The 18,972-nt window shown below is 46.9% G+C and overlaps 1 protein-coding gene and 1 long non-coding RNA gene across 2 annotated transcripts in view; one reads left to right on the top strand and one right to left on the bottom strand.

Moving 5' to 3' along the window:
- Positions 1–9,767: 9,767 nt before the first annotated feature.
- LOC130272905 (scinderin-like) overlaps positions 9,768–18,972 on the top strand; it is a 154,461-nt gene continuing 145,256 nt past the window's right edge. The window contains exon 1 of the mRNA XM_056518912.1: positions 9,768–10,052. Within this exon, the coding sequence (XP_056374887.1) occupies positions 9,782–10,052 (271 nt within the window). The 5' untranslated portion in view covers positions 9,768–9,781. The remainder of the gene's footprint in view (positions 10,053–18,972) is intronic.
- Positions 18,452–18,972, bottom strand: part of LOC130272909 (uncharacterized) — a 28,054-nt gene continuing 27,533 nt past the window's right edge. Inside the window, exon 3 of the long non-coding RNA XR_008843785.1 lies at positions 18,452–18,819. This is a non-coding gene — a long non-coding RNA (uncharacterized LOC130272909). The remainder of the gene's footprint in view (positions 18,820–18,972) is intronic.

Below are 18,972 nucleotides of genomic sequence, written 5' to 3'. Positions count from 1 at the left end.
CCCCGTTAAAATAAAATGGGCTGCATGGTCTAAAATCACATCAGTTGAGGTCACTCTTTGCAGCTGTTGCAAAGCTACAACCCCCATTATGTCTGGAGATCTTCAGGCATTATACGAGTTGTAGTTTTGTAACAGCTGGAGCCTCATACACAGTGTCATCCATTATTACTGCAAAACTTAGAAGTGAGGAGATCTAATGGGACAGTCAGGAGAAAACGCAAACATAAAATGACTCACAGGAGACGTCTTCTCTGTTGTTTTTCCTTTTCTTCTTCATCTGGTCCAGACGCCAGGTCTTCTTCCAGCTCCATCTTCCTCTGTAAAGTTTGATGCCGGGACATCATTGGTTCCTCACTCTGCCGGCCGCTCCTCATCCTCTGTATAAAGACAACAATCATTATAACCCTTCAAGAGACTGTGTTTTCCCCTGCTCACCATTCCACCCCTGCTCATCATTCTCCCCCCCTGCTCATCATTCCCCCCCCCGATCATCATTCCCCCCCCTGCTCATCATTCCCCCCTGCTCATTATTCCCCCCCTGCTCATCATTCCCCCCCTGCTCATCATTCCCCCCCCTCTCATCATTTCCCCCTGCTCATCATCCCCCCCTGCCCATCATTCCCCCCCTGCTCATCATCCCCCCTGCCCATCATTCCCCCCTGCCCATCATTTCCCCCCCTGCTCATCATTCCCCCCCTGCTCATCATTTCCCCCCCCTGCTCATCATCCCCCCCTGCTCATCATTTCCCCCCCCTGCTCATCATCCCCCCCCCTGCTCATCATCCCCCCTGCTCATAATTCCCCCCCCTGCTCATACTTCCCACCCCTGCTCATAATTCCCACCCCTGCTCATCATTCCACCCCCTGCTCATCATTCTACCCCCTGCTCATCATTCCCCCCCTGCCCATCATTCCCCCCCTCATCATTCCCCCCCCCCCGCTCATCATTGCCCCCCTGCTCGTTATTACCCCCCTGCTCATCATTCCCACCCCCTGCTCATCATTCCACCCCCTGCTCATCATTCCCCCCCTGCTCATCATTCCCCGCCTCATCATTACCCCCCCGCTCGTTATTACCCCCTCTGCCTCATCATCCTCCCCTGCTCATTGCTCCCCCCTCCTCCTGCTTTTTCTATTTTTCATATTTACTTACCTGGCCGCGCTCGGCAGGCTCAGGTAGCGTCGGGTCTCGTGGGCTGTGACCAGTTACGTCTCCTGCGGCTCCTCTGCACGACGTCACTCGTCATTTCCTGCAGCGCTGGGGTGTAATGAAGTAAACTGTGCCCTGTAGCGGCGCGGCTGCCGGAAATGAGTGATGTCCCTGACACTGTGCAGAGGAGCCGCAGGAGACGTCACTCGTCACAGCCCACATGACCCGACGCATAACCTGAGCCTGCCGAGCGCGGCCAGGTGAGGAAATATGAAATATAGAAAAAGCAGGAGTCCGGGGCGGGCCCACAGGAGCCGCCGCTGGTCACTGTTTTAAAGTGACCGCGGCCGGGCAATCGGGGGGCCCCGATCCGCTACAGAGCAGCCCGCAGGGATGTCACGAATGTGACAGGGCCACCTGCGGGCACGGGGCCCGGAGCAGGTGCTCCATGAGCGCCAATGATGATCCGGCCCTGGCTTTGGGGCATACAGTTCTCTGTGTCGGGCCTTTAATTTGTCCATCAACTCAGCCAGCTCGGCTTCCTGACGGGCCCTTTCTCTTTGTGCGGTTGGAATTGGTGGGAGTGGCTTCTCAGGTATAGGTTGTAGAACCGCGTGCATATACTCGATGAGTCCCGGCTCGTCCCCAAAAATCCACTGGGGCAAATCTGGTGAGCACGGTCGTGCACGTGGCAAGCTGGATAGGGGTATTTCAGGCTCAGGGCTGGAGGAGGAAGAAAAGGCCGCCTCTGGCGGGGTACTCACTGCAGACTCCTCCGATGCCCACGAGCCCCAGGTCCTGTGGTGAGGAGACAATCTCACCAGTGATGCACCTCCAGGTGTCCCTGCGCTCTCCGCTGGAGGTGTGTCCGGCCAGTCATCGTCATCACCGGGCAGTGGGGGAAGATTGCAGGCCCCCACTTTGTCCAGTGACAACCGCTGCAGACGGTCGGCAATTTCTTGGAATAGTTGGGCTGCGACTGCCACAACTTTCCGCTGTTCCGGCGCCATTTTACTGTTCTCACCACGTGGAACGCTGCTCTCCTCCATGTCTGTACTCTCCGGCTCCTTGTGCAGACTGAAGAGGTCGCTGTGCATGGTGTCTTTTATATTGGGCTTCCCCAAAATGGCGGCCGGCAGGAAGGACGTCATCGGTGCAGCCCCGACTTCCTGACCTCCCAGAAACGACTCCTCTGTTTCCAAGTTCCTTTTCGGTTGCGATACAGCAACTTGATAGCCACGCCCAGGGGTGGGACGTGGCGCAGCGTGGGCCTTTTTCGCGCGCTTCTCTGGTAGCAGGTTAACTCTTCCTGTGCCGACCAGAGGATCGTAGCATGTATTCATTTCACAGTTTACACATTCTTGCTGCGCATAAATTTTCACCTCCCCCCTTACTTTTCGCGTGGCCCCCTTGCAACTTGCACCACATGCACCGCTCTCGTACACAATAATGCGGTTTACAGCACATGAATAAAGTCCGTTATATTGGGGGGAGTACAATTTCACCAGTGGCAACAGCAGCAGGCACACACCTGAATCCAGTTTGTCAGACGCCAAAAAGGCTTTGTGGTACGCCTCGGGGGTTGTAGGGTAGCTGGGGTGTTGCGGTTCTGTATAATAAAGGGCGCTGTTAACCCTTGTCACTCGTGATGCCAGGGTGAGGGTTAAAACTCTGTAGGGATGCTGGGCCTATCGCCACCCTTCCCAAGAGCGATAGGTGAGTGTAAAATAAATAGATTGTCCACAGCAGTGCTGAACTTAAAACTTGCAGAAACTTTACTGAAGATTTTCTGTACATGCAGTATCGGTAACAGTCCAGATAACAGAGTCTCTATAAACAGCACAGCAGTGGCTGACAGATGCTTAGGACCGGAAAGTTCTCTTAAGATTAGGAGGATTGTATTTGCATAGATCCGCCAGATTTAGTGGTCGGATTAGGTCCTGAGATCTTGCAGAGATAGCGGGGAATTGTATGAACTATCCGTCTATAGTGTAGGCCTAAGCCGCAAGGCTTTGGGCCTAGTAATTGTCTTGTAAGCTGCGGAGGTCCTACCTTGTCTAAAGTCAGCAACCCAAGAGAGCGATCAAGATGGCGCAGCTCCCTTATATGGGCAGGGCCGTTTTGGATTGGTCCAATCAGCTGTCACTCACCGTTACAATGGATTGTGGGTGATCACATGTCCAAAACCACCAAAGGTCCTTTAGCAAAACCATAGAGTTCTACAACCCGGTCACATGACCCGCAGGTTCTGCGACGCTAAAACAGTGAGTAATACCATATACATTTATTTAGATAGATAATATTTACAAAAATTAAGTGACTAAGGGGTGACTAGGGGTTAAATTAGGAAAGCGAACCCTGACAGTCCTAGGGACTCTAACTTTGGGGACTAATTACCAAGGCACAGTATCAAATACGGTGCCAGGACACCACACCTGTATTACTGAAGTGTATGCACTGACTGGTGTCTGGTAGCACCCCCTACAGTACAGGGAGGTATTACATGTTCTGTACTCTTTACCTGTATTACTGAAGGGTATGCACTGACTGGTGTCTGGTAGTGCCCCCTACAGTACAGGGAGGTATTACATGTTCTGTACTCTTTACCTGTATTACTGAAGTGTATGCACTGACTGGTGTCTGGTAGCGCCCCCTACAGTACAGGGAGGTATTACATGTTCTGTACTCTTTACCTGTATTACTGAAGTGTATGCACTGACTGGTATCTGGTAGCGCCCCCTACAGTACAGGGAGGTATTACATGTTCTGTACTCTTTACCTGTATTACTGAAGTGTATGCACTGACTGGTGTCTGGTAGCGCCCCCTACAGTACAGGGAGGTATTACATGTTCTGTACTCTTTACCTGTACCAGGGTTAGCTGCTTCTTTGGACACCAGGTGATATTAATATTGTAACTTGAGGGACCACTGTACTTTTCACTTTTGCCTCTATTTATCCCGATTGGGACTTATGCCTGAGACTTGAGTAGCACACCGACACTTGGGGCATGTGGTTACTTCAATATAGAAAGGTAAACAAGGATCAGAAATGCTGAAATCCAGGTCAATTAACAAGCCGATCAGCATCATGGTCAGGAGGAATCTGGAGGATGGCGACAGAAGACATGGAGACTGGTGACTTCTACCACAATATCCTCCACATCTCCTGGATTCTATTATATTTCAAATTGTAATTCAAATAGAAAAAAGAATAGATACAAAGTCTGATCTTCTGTATTTCCTGGACTCATCCATTCTATCTCCCACTCGTTTCCTCCTTCTGAGCTTAGACGATGTGATACAAAGTCTCTTTTTTGGAGAAGTCTACACATATTTGAAATTAGGGCAAGCCCTACCATTGGTCCCAGGTGGCACTTTTCAGGGGCGGCACTTTGCCACCTAGTTCCATAGTCAGGCCGGCCCTGCCGCTGCTCCGCTGCTGCTCACTGTTCTAAAGCGGCTGCGGCGCCGACGCAGTCTGAGCCGCTTAATAGTGCAACGGCCACTTTAAGACAGTGACAGTGAGGGGAAACTATGCTGCCTACCTAATGTGGGAGAACTATGCTGCCAAACTAATGTGGGGGAACTATGCTGCCTATCTAATGTGGGGGAAATATACTGTCAACCTAATGTGGGGGGACTATGCTACCTATCTAATATGGGGAACTATGCTGCCTATCTAATGTGGGGAAACTATGTTGCCTATCTAATGTGGGGAAACTATGCTGCCTACCTAATGTGGGGGAACTATGCTGCCAAACTAATGTGGGGGAACTATGCTGCCTATCTAATGTGGAGAAACTATATTGTCTACCTAATGTGGGGAAACTATGCTGCCTACCTAATGTGGGGGAACTATGCTGCCAAACTAATGTGGGGGAACTCTGTTGCCTATCTAATGTGGGGAAACTATGCTGCCAAACTAATGTGGGGGAACTATTCTGCCTACCTAATGTGAGGATACTATGCTGCCTATCTTATGTGGGGGAACTATGCTGCCTACCTAATGTGGGAGAACTATGCTGCCTACCTAATGTGGGAGAACTATGCTGCCAAACTTATATGGGGGAACTATGCTGCCTATCTAATGTGGGGGAACTATGCTGCCTACCTAATGTGGGGGAACTATGCTGTCTATCTAATGTGCGGAAACTATGCTGCCTATCTAATGTGGAGAAACTATGCTGCCTATCTAATGTGGGGAAACTATGCTGCCTACCTAATATGGGGAAACTATGCTGCCTACCTAATGTGGGGGAACTATAATGCCAACCTTATGTGGGGGGACTATGCTGCCTATCTAATGTGGGGGAACTATGCTGCCTATCTAATGTGGGGAAACTATGTTGCCTATCTAATGTGGGGAAATTATGCTGTCTACCTAATGTGTGGGAACTATGCTGCCAAACTAATGTGGGGGAACTATTCTGCCTACCTAATGTGAGGATACTATGCTGCCTATCTTATGTGGGGGAACTATGCTGCCTACCTAATGTGGGAGAACTATGCTGCCTACCTAATGTGGGAGAACTATGCTGCCAAACTTATATGGGGGAACTATGCTGCCTATCTAATGTGGGGGAACTATGCTGCCTACCTAATGTGGGGGAACTATGCTGTCTATCTAATGTGCGGAAACTATGCTGCCTATCTAATGTGGAGAAACTATGCTGCCTATCTAATGTGGGAAACTATGCTGCCTACCTAATATGGGGAAACTATGCTGCTTACCTAATGTGGGGGAACTATAATGCCAACCTTATGTGGGGGGACTATGCTGCCTATCTAATGTGGGGGAACTATGCTGCCTATCTAATGTGGGGAAACTATGTTGCCTATCTAATGTGGGGAAATTATGCTGTCTACCTAATGTGTGGGAACTATGCTGCCAAACTAATGTGGGGGAACTATGCTGCCTATCTAATGTGGGGAAACTATGTTGCCTACCTAATGTGGGGAAACTATGCTGCCTACCTAATGTGTGGGAACTATGCTGCCAAACTAATGTGGGGGAACTATGCTGCCAAACTAATGTGGGGGAACTATGCTGCCTATCTAATGTGGGGGAAATATACTGTCAACCTAATGTGGGGGGACTATGCTACCTATCTAATATGGGGAACTATGCTGCCTATCTAATGTGGGGAAACTATGTTGCCTATCTAATGTGGGGAAACTATGCTGCCTACCTAATGTGTGGGAACTATGCTGCCAAACTAATGTGGGGGAACTATGCTGCCTATCTAATGTGGAGAAACTATATTGTCTACCTAATGTGGGGAAACTATGCTGCCTACCTAATGTGGGGGAACTATGCTGCCAAACTAATGTGGGGGAACTCTGTTGCCTATCTAATGTGGGGAAACTATGCTGCCAAACTAATGTGGGGGAACTATTCTGCCTACCTAATGTGAGGATACTATGTTGCCTATCTTATGTGGGGGAACTATGCTGCCTACATAATGTGGGGGAACTATGCTGCCTATCTACTGTGGGAAAACTATGCTGCCTACTTAATGTGGGGAAACTATGCTGCCTACCTAATGTGGGGAAACTATGCTGCCAAACTTATATGGGGGAACTATGCTGCCTATCTAATGTGGGGGAACTATGCTGCCTACCTAATGTGGGGGAACTATGCTGTCTATCTAATGTGCGGAAACTATGCTGCCTATCTAATGTGGAGAAACTATGCTGCCTATCTAATGTGGGGAAACTATGCTGCCTACCTAATATGGGGAAACTATGCTGCCTACCTAATGTGGGGGAACTATAATGCCAACCTTATGTGGGGGGACTATGTTGCCTATCTAATATGGGGGAACTATGCTGCCCATCTAATGTGGGGAAACTATGTTGCCTATCTAATGTGGGGAAATTATGCTGTCTACCTAATGTGTGGGAACTATGCTGCCAAACTAATGTGGGGGAACTATGCTGCCTATCTAATGTGGGGAAACTATGTTGCCTACCTAATGTGGGGAAACTATGCTGCCTACCTAATGTGTGGGAACTATGCTGCCAAACTAATGTGGGGGAACTATGCTGCATATCTAATGTGGGGAAACTATGCTGCCAAACTAATGTGGGGGAACTATGCTGCCTACATTATGTGGGGGGAACTATGCTGCCTATCTACTGTGGGAAAACTATGCTGCCTATTTAATGTGGGGGAACTATGCTGCATATCTAATGTGGGGAAACTATGCTGCCAAACTAATGTGGGGGAACTATGCTGCCTATCTACTGTGGGAAAACTATGCTGCCTATTTAATGTGGGGGAACTATGCTGCCTACCTAATGTGGGGGAACTATGCTGCCTATCTAATGGGGAGGAACTATGCTGCCAAACTAATGCCACCCTAGGCAAAAACTACTTAGCTACAAACGTGTTCGCCTTGAAGCTAACACTTTCCAAGACGAATTTTCAGAAAGCTGGCTCAACTCTAACAGTGGGTGAGTGCCCCTGGTCATCTGGGTCTACTCACTAGTGCAAAATTCGGATCTCATGTACAAATCATAATCTTGGCAGCTGTAATCGGCACTAAGAAGCCACAACTTCATAAGATGTTGATCACTCAAGGACTGTATATTTTAGCTCTATAGTGTCCCAGACAAACTTAAAAAAAAAAAAAAGTTCGCTGCATTGCCTAGCAACAAAGCCTCAAAATTTAATTACCGAAGCCACCAAATCAAAACCAGATCTCGACAGGCGAAACAATGCAGATCGTCTACATTTTTGTGAACTAAGAGAATGCACAGAGACTGTATGTGATCCTCTGAATCGGTGTTTTCCAAACAGTATGTCTTCAGCTGTTGCAAAACTACAACTCCCAGCATGCCCGGACAGCCAAAGGTTGTCCAGGCATGCTGGAAGTTGTAGTTTTGCAACAGCTGGAGGCACATTGTTTGGAAAACACTGCTATGAATGATCAGAGCCGCAACAAAGTTAGGAAAACACAAATAACCTTAAGAATACATGAAAATTCCAATTAAAAGCATATAATCACTATTATAATGATGAGGCCAGAAATGCATGCCCGGACAGCCGTTGGGAGTTGAAGTTTTGCAACAGCTGGAGGACCGCAGTTTGAAGACTACTGCACTAAGGGATAAGATGAGAGGGAAGCCTTGATTTACCTTTCAAGGACAGTGTGCTTCCTCTGGAGGAGGCACACAGTCCTTTAGTGTTCGGGTATGCTGGAAGTTGAAGTTTTGCAACATCTGGAGGGCCACAGTTTGAGACCACTGAGATATATGGTCATGTGTAAGCAGAGGCGTAGCTTGTAGCTTCTAGGCCCCGATGCAAAATCTGAAACAGGGCCCTATATGCCAATTATAATAATTGGTCTCTTATGGGGCAGATGTGCTTTGGGGCCCCCTTAGGTACCAGGGCCCCGGTGCTACCTCTGCTACCTCTATAGCTACGGTCCTGTGTGTAAGGTCAGGAGGCCAGACCCTATGTGTAACCTGTGCAGGGCACTAGAATTAGATAAAGGGGGTCCCTGTCACCCTATAGATAGCTTGTTGTCTATTAGTGTTGACCGCGAATATTCAAAATGCTAATTTTTACCAAATATATTGGCACTTCGCAATTTCACGAATATTTAGAATATAGTGATATATATTTGTAATGACAAATATACATATATATATATATATATGTATATATATATATATATATATATATATATATATATATATATTTTTTTTTTTTTTTTATGCAAATTTATGCAAATATTTATGCGAATATCGCCACTTCCAGACTGGACACTAATCTCTCCCCTTCTTTTAGGTGATATAATTGCGCATGTGCACTATGCAAATTTAATTACGAATTTTTGCATGGAAAAAAAAGAGAACGAAAATAGCGAATATGCGAATTTCACGAACATAGGACAAATATTCGTCCATATATTCGAAAAATATCGCAAATTCGAATATGGCCTATGCCGCTCATCATTATAGACTGTTAGATATACTGGGAGTTGTAGTTTTGCAACAGCTGGAGGCACCCCTGGTTGGGAAGCAATGACCTATACTATACACTACTATATAGTCCAACATGCTGGGAGTTGTAGTTTGCAACAGCTGGAGGCACCCCTGGTTGGGAAACACTGACCTTTACTATATACTATTATATAGTCCAACATGCTGGGAGTTGTAGTTTTCATTTGGGGCAGCTGCTGAGCCACAGGCTGTATCAGGGCATGCTGGGAGTTGTAGTTAGTCGCTAACCGCAACTCCCGAATTTAATTAAAAAAAGCGATCAAAAAGTCACAACAAAACAAAAACGGTCCTGCTAAAAACTACAGATTGGGGTGCAAAAAATTGGCCTTCATACAGGCCGGTATAAGGAGAAATAAAAAAGTTATATGGGTCAGAATATATAATTAATTATGCAAATTAGCATGGCCGGTATTTTTTTGGGGGGGGGGGAAAGAAAGGTAACAACCCTACGCACAACATAACCATCATCTCTACCCAAAAAAATACATTCCGGGCTAATAATATCCAGGGGCATGAATAGCGGCTGTGTGAGTCGTGTTTTCTCAGGCCGGGGCTGCACGTTGCAGTGAGGCACACCTACTACACCACAGCACTACTCCCTCTTCCTGGCTCTGCTGTATATGAGCGTCGCGCAGCACAGCGCACAGCAGCTGCTCCAGAAGTTGCTTCCCTTTTGTTCTCTCTCTGCTGCATCCACCATGGTCCTCTATCACAAGGAGTTCGCCAATGCCGGCCAGAAATCCGGCCTCCAGATCTGGAGAATCGAGAAGATGGACCTGGTCCCCGTCCCGGAAAATCTGTACGGAAACTTCTACGTGGGAGACGCTTATATCGTCCTCCAAACTATAGTGAAGAATAACAGCAAATATTACAACCTGCACTACTGGTTGGGTAGGTTCTATCCGTCTTGTCGCTGTCTGACAGCTAATTGTTACGTTTGACAGATGTAGCAGAGCTGAATGTGTCATTTCACCCTCTGCGCGACAACTCGGAGTTAATAGAAGGCAGTAGGTTCATCTGGAAGGAGCCTAGGAGTGATGAATTGTGCCAAATGACAAACTCAGCTCTGCTAGATGAGAAAGCGTGAATGTAGGGCAGTGGTCTCCAAACTGCGGCCCTCCAGATGTTGCAAAACTACAACTCCCAGCATGCCCGGACAGCCAATGGATGTCCGGGCATACTGGGAGTTGTAGTTTTGCAACAGCTGGAGGCACCCCTGGTTGGAAAACACTGACCTATACTATATACTACTCTATAGTTCAACATGCTGGGATTTGTGGTTTTGCAACAGCTGGAGGCACCCCTGGTTGGGAAACATTGACCTATACTATATACTACTATATAGTCCAACATGCTGGGAGTTCTAGTTTTGCAACAGCTGGAGGCACCCCTGGTTGGGAAACACTGACCTATACTATATACTACTATATAGTCCAACATGCTGGGATTTGTGGTTTTGAAACAGCTGGAGGCACCCCTGGTTGGGAAACACTGACCTATACTATATGCTACTCTATAGTCCAACATGCTGGGAGTTCTAGTTTTGCAACAGCTGGAGGCACCCCTGGTTGGGAAACACTAACCTATACTATATACTACTATATAGTCCAACATGCTGGGAGTTCTAGTTTTGCAACAGCTGGAGGCACCCCTGGTTGGGAAACACTGACCTATACTATATGCTACTCTATAGTCCAACATGCTGGGAGTTCTAGTTTTGCAACAGCTGGAGGCACCCTTGGTTGGGAAACACTGACCTATACCATATACTACTATATAGTCCAACATGCTGGGAGTTCTAGTTTTGCAACAGCTGGAGGCACCCCTGGTTGGGAAACACTGACCTATACTATTTACTACTATATAGTTCAACATGCTGGGATTTGTAGTTTTGCAACATCTGGAGGGCCGCAGTTTGGAGACCACTGATGTAGGGGAAGGTGTGGGCGCGGTGATGATAACTTTGTAATCTGACATGTAGTAACAGGAGAGACATAGTAATGAGCTTCATCTCTGGGACGTTGTCGGGCATGCTGGGAGTTGTAGTTTTGCAACATCTGGAGGGCCGCAGTTTTGGGACCACTGCTGTAGGGAAAGGTGTCTGTAGATCAGAAAGCTTGAATGCAGGGCAGTGGTCTCCAAACTGCGGCCCTCCAGATGTTGCAAAACTACAACTCCCAGCATTTCCGGACAGCCAACAACAGTAATGTAGTTTTGCAACATCTGGAGGGCCGCAGTTTGGAGACCACTGATGTAGAGGAAGGTGTCCGTAGATCAGAAAGCATGAATGTAGGGCAGTGGTCTCCAAACTGTGGCCCTCTAGATGTTGCAAAACTACAACTCCCAGCATGCCCGGACAGTCAACAACAGTAAGGTAGTTTTGCAACATCTGGAGGGCCGCAGTTTGGAGACCACTGATGTAGAGGAAGGTGTCCGTAGATCAGAAAGCGTGAATGTAGGGCAGTGGTCTCCAAACTGTGGCCCTCTAGATGTTGCAAAACTACAACTCCCAGCATGCCCAGACAGTCGTTGGCTTTCCGGGCATGCTGGGAGTTGTAGTTTTGCAACATCTGTAGGGCCGCAGTTTGGAGACCACTGATGTAGGGGAAGGTGTGGGCGCGGTGATGATAACTTTATAATCTGACATGTTGTAACAGGAGAGACATAGTAATGAGCTTCATCTATGAGACGTTGTCCTGGATTATAGGGACTTGTTCGAGGTGATGATGCGCCGGTACTGTCTGGGGGGAACCTGAATTATAGTTTTCATTATGTTGTTTTTACTATATTTTAGGCAATTATCTCCCCGGGTGTTATTATAATCATCATCCATCTATAATCACAGCATTAGGACAATGCGGACCAGGATGCAATTTAGTGTTATGTTTTAAAGGGGAAGTTGGATTGTAGGAGACCTGATACTATGATCAGCTACACCGGGGCCATTGTATCAATACTCACTAATAAACATCCTATTATCTCTGCTGCCCTCCATCCTGTTATCTCTGCTGTCCTCCATCCTATTATCTCTGCTGCCCTCCATCCTGTTATCTCTGCTGTCCTCCATCCTATTATCTCTGCTGCCCTCCATCCTATTATCTCTGCTGTCCTCCATCCTGTTATCTCTGCTGTCCTCCATCCTATTATCTCTGCTGTCCTCCATCCTATTATCTCTGCTGTCCTCCATCCTATTATCTCTGCTGTCCTCCATCCTATTATCTCTGCTGTCCTCCATCCTGTTATCTCTGCTGTCCTCCATCCTATTATCTCTGCTGTCCTCCATCCTATTATCTCTGCTGTCCTCCATCCTATTATCTCTGCTGTCCTCCATCCTATTATCTCTGCTGTCCTCCATCCTATTATCTCTGCTGTCCTCCGTCCTATATTCTCTGCTGTCCTCCCTCCTATTATCTCTGCTGTCCTCCATCCTATTATCTCTGCTGTCCTCCATCCTGTTATCTCTGCTGTCCTCCATCCTATTATCTCTGCTGTCCTCCATCCTGTTATCTCTGCTGTCCTCCGTCCTATATTCTCTGCTGTCCTCCCTCCTATTATCTCTGCTGTCCTCCATCCTATTATCTCTGCTGTCCTCCATCCTATTATCTCTGCCGTCCTCCATCCTATTATCTCTGCTGTCCTCCATCCTGTTATCTCTGCTGTCCTCCATCCTATTATCTCTGCTGTCCTCCATCCTATTATCTCTGCTGTCCTCCATCCTATTATCTCTGCTGTCCTCCATCCTATTATCTCTGCTGTCCTCAATCCTGTTATCTCTGCTGTCCTCCATCCTATTATCTCTGCTGTCCTCCATCCTATTATCTCTGCTGTCCTCCATCCTATTATCTCTGCTGTCCTCCATCCTATTATCTCTGCTGTCCTCCATCCTATTATCTCTGCTGTCCTCCGTCCTATATTCTCTGCTGTCCTCCCTCCTATTATCTCTGCTGTCCTCCATCCTATTATCTCTGCTGTCCTCCATCCTGTTATCTCTGCTGTCCTCCATCCTATTATCTCTGCTGTCCTCCATCCTGTTATCTCTGCTGTCCTCCATCCTATAGTCTCTGCTGTCCTCCATCCTATTATCTCTGCTGTCCTCCATCCTATTATCTCTGCTCTCCTCCATCCTGTTATCTCTGCTGTCCTCCATCCTATTATCTCTGATGTCCTCCATCCTATTATCTCTGCTGTCCTCCATCCTATACTCTCTACTGTTCTCCATCCTATTATCTCTGCTGTCCTCCATCCTATTATCTCTGCTGTCCTCCATCCTATTATCTCTGCTGTCCTCTATCCTGTACTCTCTGCTGTCCTCCCTCCTATTATCTCTGCTGTCCTCCATCCTATTATCTCTGCTGTCCTCCATCCTATTATCTCTGATGTCCTCCATCCTATTATCTCTGATGTCCTCCATCCTATTATCTCTGCTGTCCTCCATCCTATACTCTCTGCTGTCGTCCATCCTATTATCTCTGCTGTCCTCCATTCTATTATCTCTGCTCTCCTCCATCCTGTTATCTCTGTTGTCCTCCATCCTATTATCTCTGCTCTCCTCCATCCTGTTATCTCTGCTGTCCTCCATCCTGTTATCTCTGTTGTCCTCCATCCTATTATCTCTGCTGTCCTCCATCCTATTATCTCTGCTGTCCTCCATCCTGTTATCTCTGCCGTCCTCCATCCTATTATCTCTGCTCTCCTCCATACTATTATCTCTGCTGTCCTCCGTCCTATTATCTCTGCTGTCAACCATTCTATTATCTCTGCTTTTCCTCCATCCTGTTATCTCTGCTGTCCTCCATCCTATTATCTCTGATGTCCTCCATCCTATTATCTCTGATGTCCTCCATCCTATTATCTCTGATGTCCTCCATCCTATTATCTCTGCTGTCCTCCATCCTATTATCTCTGCTGTCCTCCATCCTATTATCTCTGCTGTCCTCCATTCTATTATCTCTGCTGTCCTCCATCCTGTTATCTCTGCTGCCCTCCATCCTGTTATCTCTGCTGTCCTCCATCCTATTATCTCTGCTGTCCTCCATCCTATTATCTCTGCTGTCCTCCATCCTATTATCTCTGCTGTCCTCCATCCTATTATCTCTGCTGTCCTCCATCCTATTATCTCTGCTGTCCTCCATCCTATTATCTCTGCTGTCCTCCATCCTATTATCTCTGCTGTCCTCCATCCTATTATCTCTGCTGTCCTCCATCCTATACTCTCTGCTGTCCTCCATCCTATTATCTCTGCTGTCCTCCATCCTATTATCTCTGCTGTCCTCCATCCTGTTATCTCTGCTGTCCTCCATCCTATTATCTCTGCTGTCCTCCATCCTATTATCTCTGCTGTCCTCCATCCTATTATCTCTGCTGTCCTCCATCCTATTATCTCTGCTGTCCTCCATCCTGTTATCTCTGCTGTCCTCCATCCTATACTCTCTGATGTCCTCCATCCTATTATTTCTGCGGTCCTCCATCCTATTATCTCTGCTGTCCTCCATCCTGTTATCTCTGCTGTCCTCCATCCTATTATCTCTGATGTCCTCCATCCTATTATCTCTGCTGTCCTCCATCCTATTATCTCTGCTGTCCTCCATCCTATTATCTCTGCTGTCCTCCATCCAGATCTTATCCGTATTCCTGAGCAGTGGACTCCCCCTTTATTGGCCAAACACCTCCCAATAAGCTACAGAACAAGGGGGTGTCAATTTAGACATCAAGTTCAACCATCTTCTCATCTTCATATAGGAAACCTCTGTTCTGTCATGTTGGGTTGGGGGAAGGGACCTGACGACGTATGGGTGCCACAGACTGGTGCTTAATGTAGATGTCACTAGATACAGAGTGGAGATCTCATCATTGCCAACTGTCCCTAATGTTTAACCCCGAATTTTCACAAAATGTGTAATGCTTCATTTCTCCTGCGGGGGTGCTGTTGGTTTCCCACACAAATCAGATGTGAAACAACTTGTGATCAGTTTATTGTAGAGGAACCAAAATCGACAACCCCTTCCTAATAGGAACTAAGATTGAAGAGGCTAGCCCAGACATTCCCTCTGAGACATCACATGGTGCCAAGCCTGGCACAACACACCCCTGATCATAGGATTGGTGGAGGTCCAAGAGAGTAGACATCCATTCTTGGGATCGATGGGTGCCAAAGAGAGAGAGGACCTCCGTTCATGCGATCAGTGGAGGTCCAAGAGATGGACGCCCTTAATTAAGATCATTAGATCAATTAATTCATTATATATGTGTAACATCACAGGATACAGATATGGGGGGACATTTTGTCCTATTCTGACCCCTATAACTTTTTTTTATTTCTCCTTATACGGGGATGTATGAGGGCTCGTTTTTTTGCACCCCGATCTGTAGTTTTTAACAGGACCACTTTTGTTTTGATGGGACTTTTTGATTGTTTTATTTTTAATTAAATTCAGGAGTTGCAGTTAGTTACCAACTACAACTCCCAGCATGCCCTGATACAGCCTGTGGCTCAGCAGTTGCCCCAAACGAAAACTACAACTCCCAGCATGTTGGATTATATAGGAGTATATAGTATAGGTCAGGGTTTCCCAACCAGAGGTGCCTCCAGCTGTTGCAAAACTACCAGCATGTTGGACTATATAGTAGTGTGGTGTCCCGGTACCGTATTGCATACCGTACCTAGTGTAGAGGTCCCCAAAGTCCGAGTAACTACGCTCAGGTAGGGTCCCCCAGGTCGCCCCTAGTCGCCTCTCCTCTACTCTAATTCTATACTGTTTATATATGTATATATTTAGTAATAATGTATATTTAATATAATGTATAGTACTTACCTTGTTTAGCGTCGCAGGACCTTCGGTCATGTGACCATGTTGAAACCTCTATGGTATGTTAGAGGACCTATGGAGGTCCTTGGGTCACATGTTACCCATAATCCTTTGTAATGGTGATTGACATCCGTATTGGACCAATTAGCTCTAGTCCAGCCCCTGCCCATATAAGGGAGCTGTGTCCAATTATCGCTCTCTTGGGTTGCTGCTCTCGTGGATGCCGGACTAGCAGGACAGATCTGCGCAACTTGCAAAGACACGCTAGGCCAGAAAACCTACCGGCCTCAGCTGAACTAAAACCGTGAGTTCTAAACTAATCCCCGATAAAGCTAGCGTGACTACTGGACCGCAACTAAATCCCCATAATCCAGTGGAACAGCGCATATTATCCTAAAGATTCTAAATTGCTAAAGTCCCAACCTTTGTCAATCTCCAAAGAAAGCAGTTGTATGTATAGAGACTGTTCCGGTTATGAAGCTTGCAGAAAATCTTCAGTAAAAGTTACACCTGTTTCAGAAAACTCTACGGTTGTGGACATTCCATTATTATCTACCTCCCTATCGCTCGTGGGATGGGTGGCGGTAGGACAAGCATTACTGAGGAGCCCTCACCCTGGCGTCACGAATAGCAAGGGTTAACAAGCACCCTTTAATAACCGCACAGCTACACTCACCATACCCTACATCCCCCAGGCTATCACAGTAGTATATAGTATAGGTCAGTGTTTCCCAACCAGGGGTGCCTCCAGCTGTTGCAAAACTACAACTCCCAGCATGTTGGACTATATAGTAGTATATAGTATAGGTCAGTATTTCCCAATCAGGGGTGCCTCCAGCTGTTGCAAAACTACAACTCCCAGCATGTTGTACTATATAGTAGTATATAGTATAGGTCAGTGTTTCCCAACCAGGGGTGCATCCAGCTGTTGCAAAACTACAACTCCCAGCATGTTGGACTATATAGTAGTATATAGTATAGGTCAGTGTTTCCCAACCAGGGGTGCCTCCAGCTGTTGCAAAACTACAACTCCCAGCATGTTGGACTATATAGTAGTATATAGTATAGGTCAGTATTTCCCAATCAGGGGTGCCTCCAGCTGTTGCAAAACTACAACTCCCAGCATGTTGTACTATATAGTAGTATATAGTATAGGTCAGTGTTTCCCAACCAGGGGTGCCTCCAGCTGTTGCAAAACTACAACTCCCAGCATGTTGGACTATATAGTAGTATATAGTATAGGTCAGTATTTCCCAATCAGGGGTGCCTCCAGCTGTTGCAAAACTACAACTCCCAGCATGTTGTACTATATAGTAGTATATAGTATAGGTCAGTGTTTCCCAATCAGGGGTGCCTCCAGCTGTTGCAAAACTACAACTCCCAGCATGTTGGACTATATAGTAGTATATTGTATAGGTCAGTGTTTCCCAACCAGGGGTGCCTCCAGCTGTTGCAAAACTACAACTCCCAGCATGTTTCACTATATAGTAGTATATAGTATAGGTCAGTGTTTCCCAATCAGGGGTGCCTCCAGCTGTTGCAAAACTACAACTCCCAGCATGTTGGACTATATAGTAGTAAATAGTATAGGTCAGTGTTTCCCAATCAGGGGTGCCTCCAGCTGTTGCAAAACTACAACTCCCAGCATGTTGGACTATATAGTAGTATATAGTATAGGCCAGTGTTTCCCAACCAGGGGTGCCTCCAGCTGTGGCAAAACTACAACTCCCAGCATGCCCGGACAGCCAACGGCTGTCCGGGCATGCTGGGAGTTGTAGTTTTGCCACAGCTGGAGGCGCTCTGGTTGGGAAACACTGATATAGTATATGGTGCAAGATTCCAGGAGTTGGAGGATTGGTTGGATAAATACCGGCCATTGCATTGCCGCTATTTTTCATATAAAAATACTGTCAGGGTGGCCAAAATACCGTCCATGCCGGTAAAATACTGTCCAGGTGGAGACCCTATTAGTAGCTGATGGCGGTAGATGACGATTATGCATCCTCCATGTCACAGGCAGCGCAGATCTCTATAGTGCACACAGCTCCCCCACATCTCAGCTTCTTGTTCCCCTATTAGCAGACCTCAGCATTATAGATATCTCTTAGAAGATGAGACTTTGCCAACTGGCGCACAGGCTGTAAGATCTGGTTTGGAGTCGGGCATTGCGCCAAGTAAATACTTTTCATAAAAAGAGCGATGACCGGGAAAATCCTTCTACTAATGAGCTGAAGACTTTCTTAAAGGAACATTGCAGAAATGTCTCTGACTAATGGATTAACATAGGCTGACTACAGTGATATGTGGTGCCTGGGTGTGATGAGGGCAGATGTTGTTACCCTAGGGGCAGATGGCATTATCCCCTTGTATTCGTGACGCCAGAGCATGGTTAAGCCTATAACCACCCGAAGGTATACCGCTGGATCCTGGGCTAGGTACAGGGGCAAAAAAAGACTCCAACGCCAAGTTACGGACAATGGTAGCTTTACTGAGGGTAGACAGATGGTAAAGTCTATACAGTTCAGCCAGGGCCCACGCAGGTTATCTGTGATGAAGATATCTTAAGGGTTTGCTGGGACTTGTAGTAGGACTGGACAATTGAATGCAGACCACGCTGACTTGACAGATGACAGGGACTGACTTGACTCATAAAGCTGTGACTTTATCTTACTTGACTTGATGGCGGCTGTAGGACTGGACTTTGAGGTCTCCAACACTCTGGACATACAAACTAGGCGACTGCACTGGACCTCAGCCGAAGAGAGAGAGAAGCTCCACCCAGGGCTTATATGGGGGAGACTAGCAGGGAGCCCATAGGTCACTCTTGGGGGTCACCTGGTCACTGGTATCTCCTGGGTAACAATCACATGACATATCACATGGTACAACTCTTAAATTAGCATTACATTTTATAACACGTTACATGGCAAAACATATTAACAATGGGGAAACAAGTGCAGGGGCCTTGGGGACACTGAAGGAGGCTGCCTGACAGGACAGCAGGA

The sequence above is a fragment of the Hyla sarda genome, chromosome 5 (genome assembly GCF_029499605.1).
Source record: "Hyla sarda isolate aHylSar1 chromosome 5, aHylSar1.hap1, whole genome shotgun sequence".
NCBI classification, from domain to species: domain Eukaryota; kingdom Metazoa; phylum Chordata; class Amphibia; order Anura; family Hylidae; genus Hyla; species Hyla sarda.
Note: the sequence above shows the minus strand (reverse complement) of the source record. Positions and strands in the feature narration are given on the sequence as shown.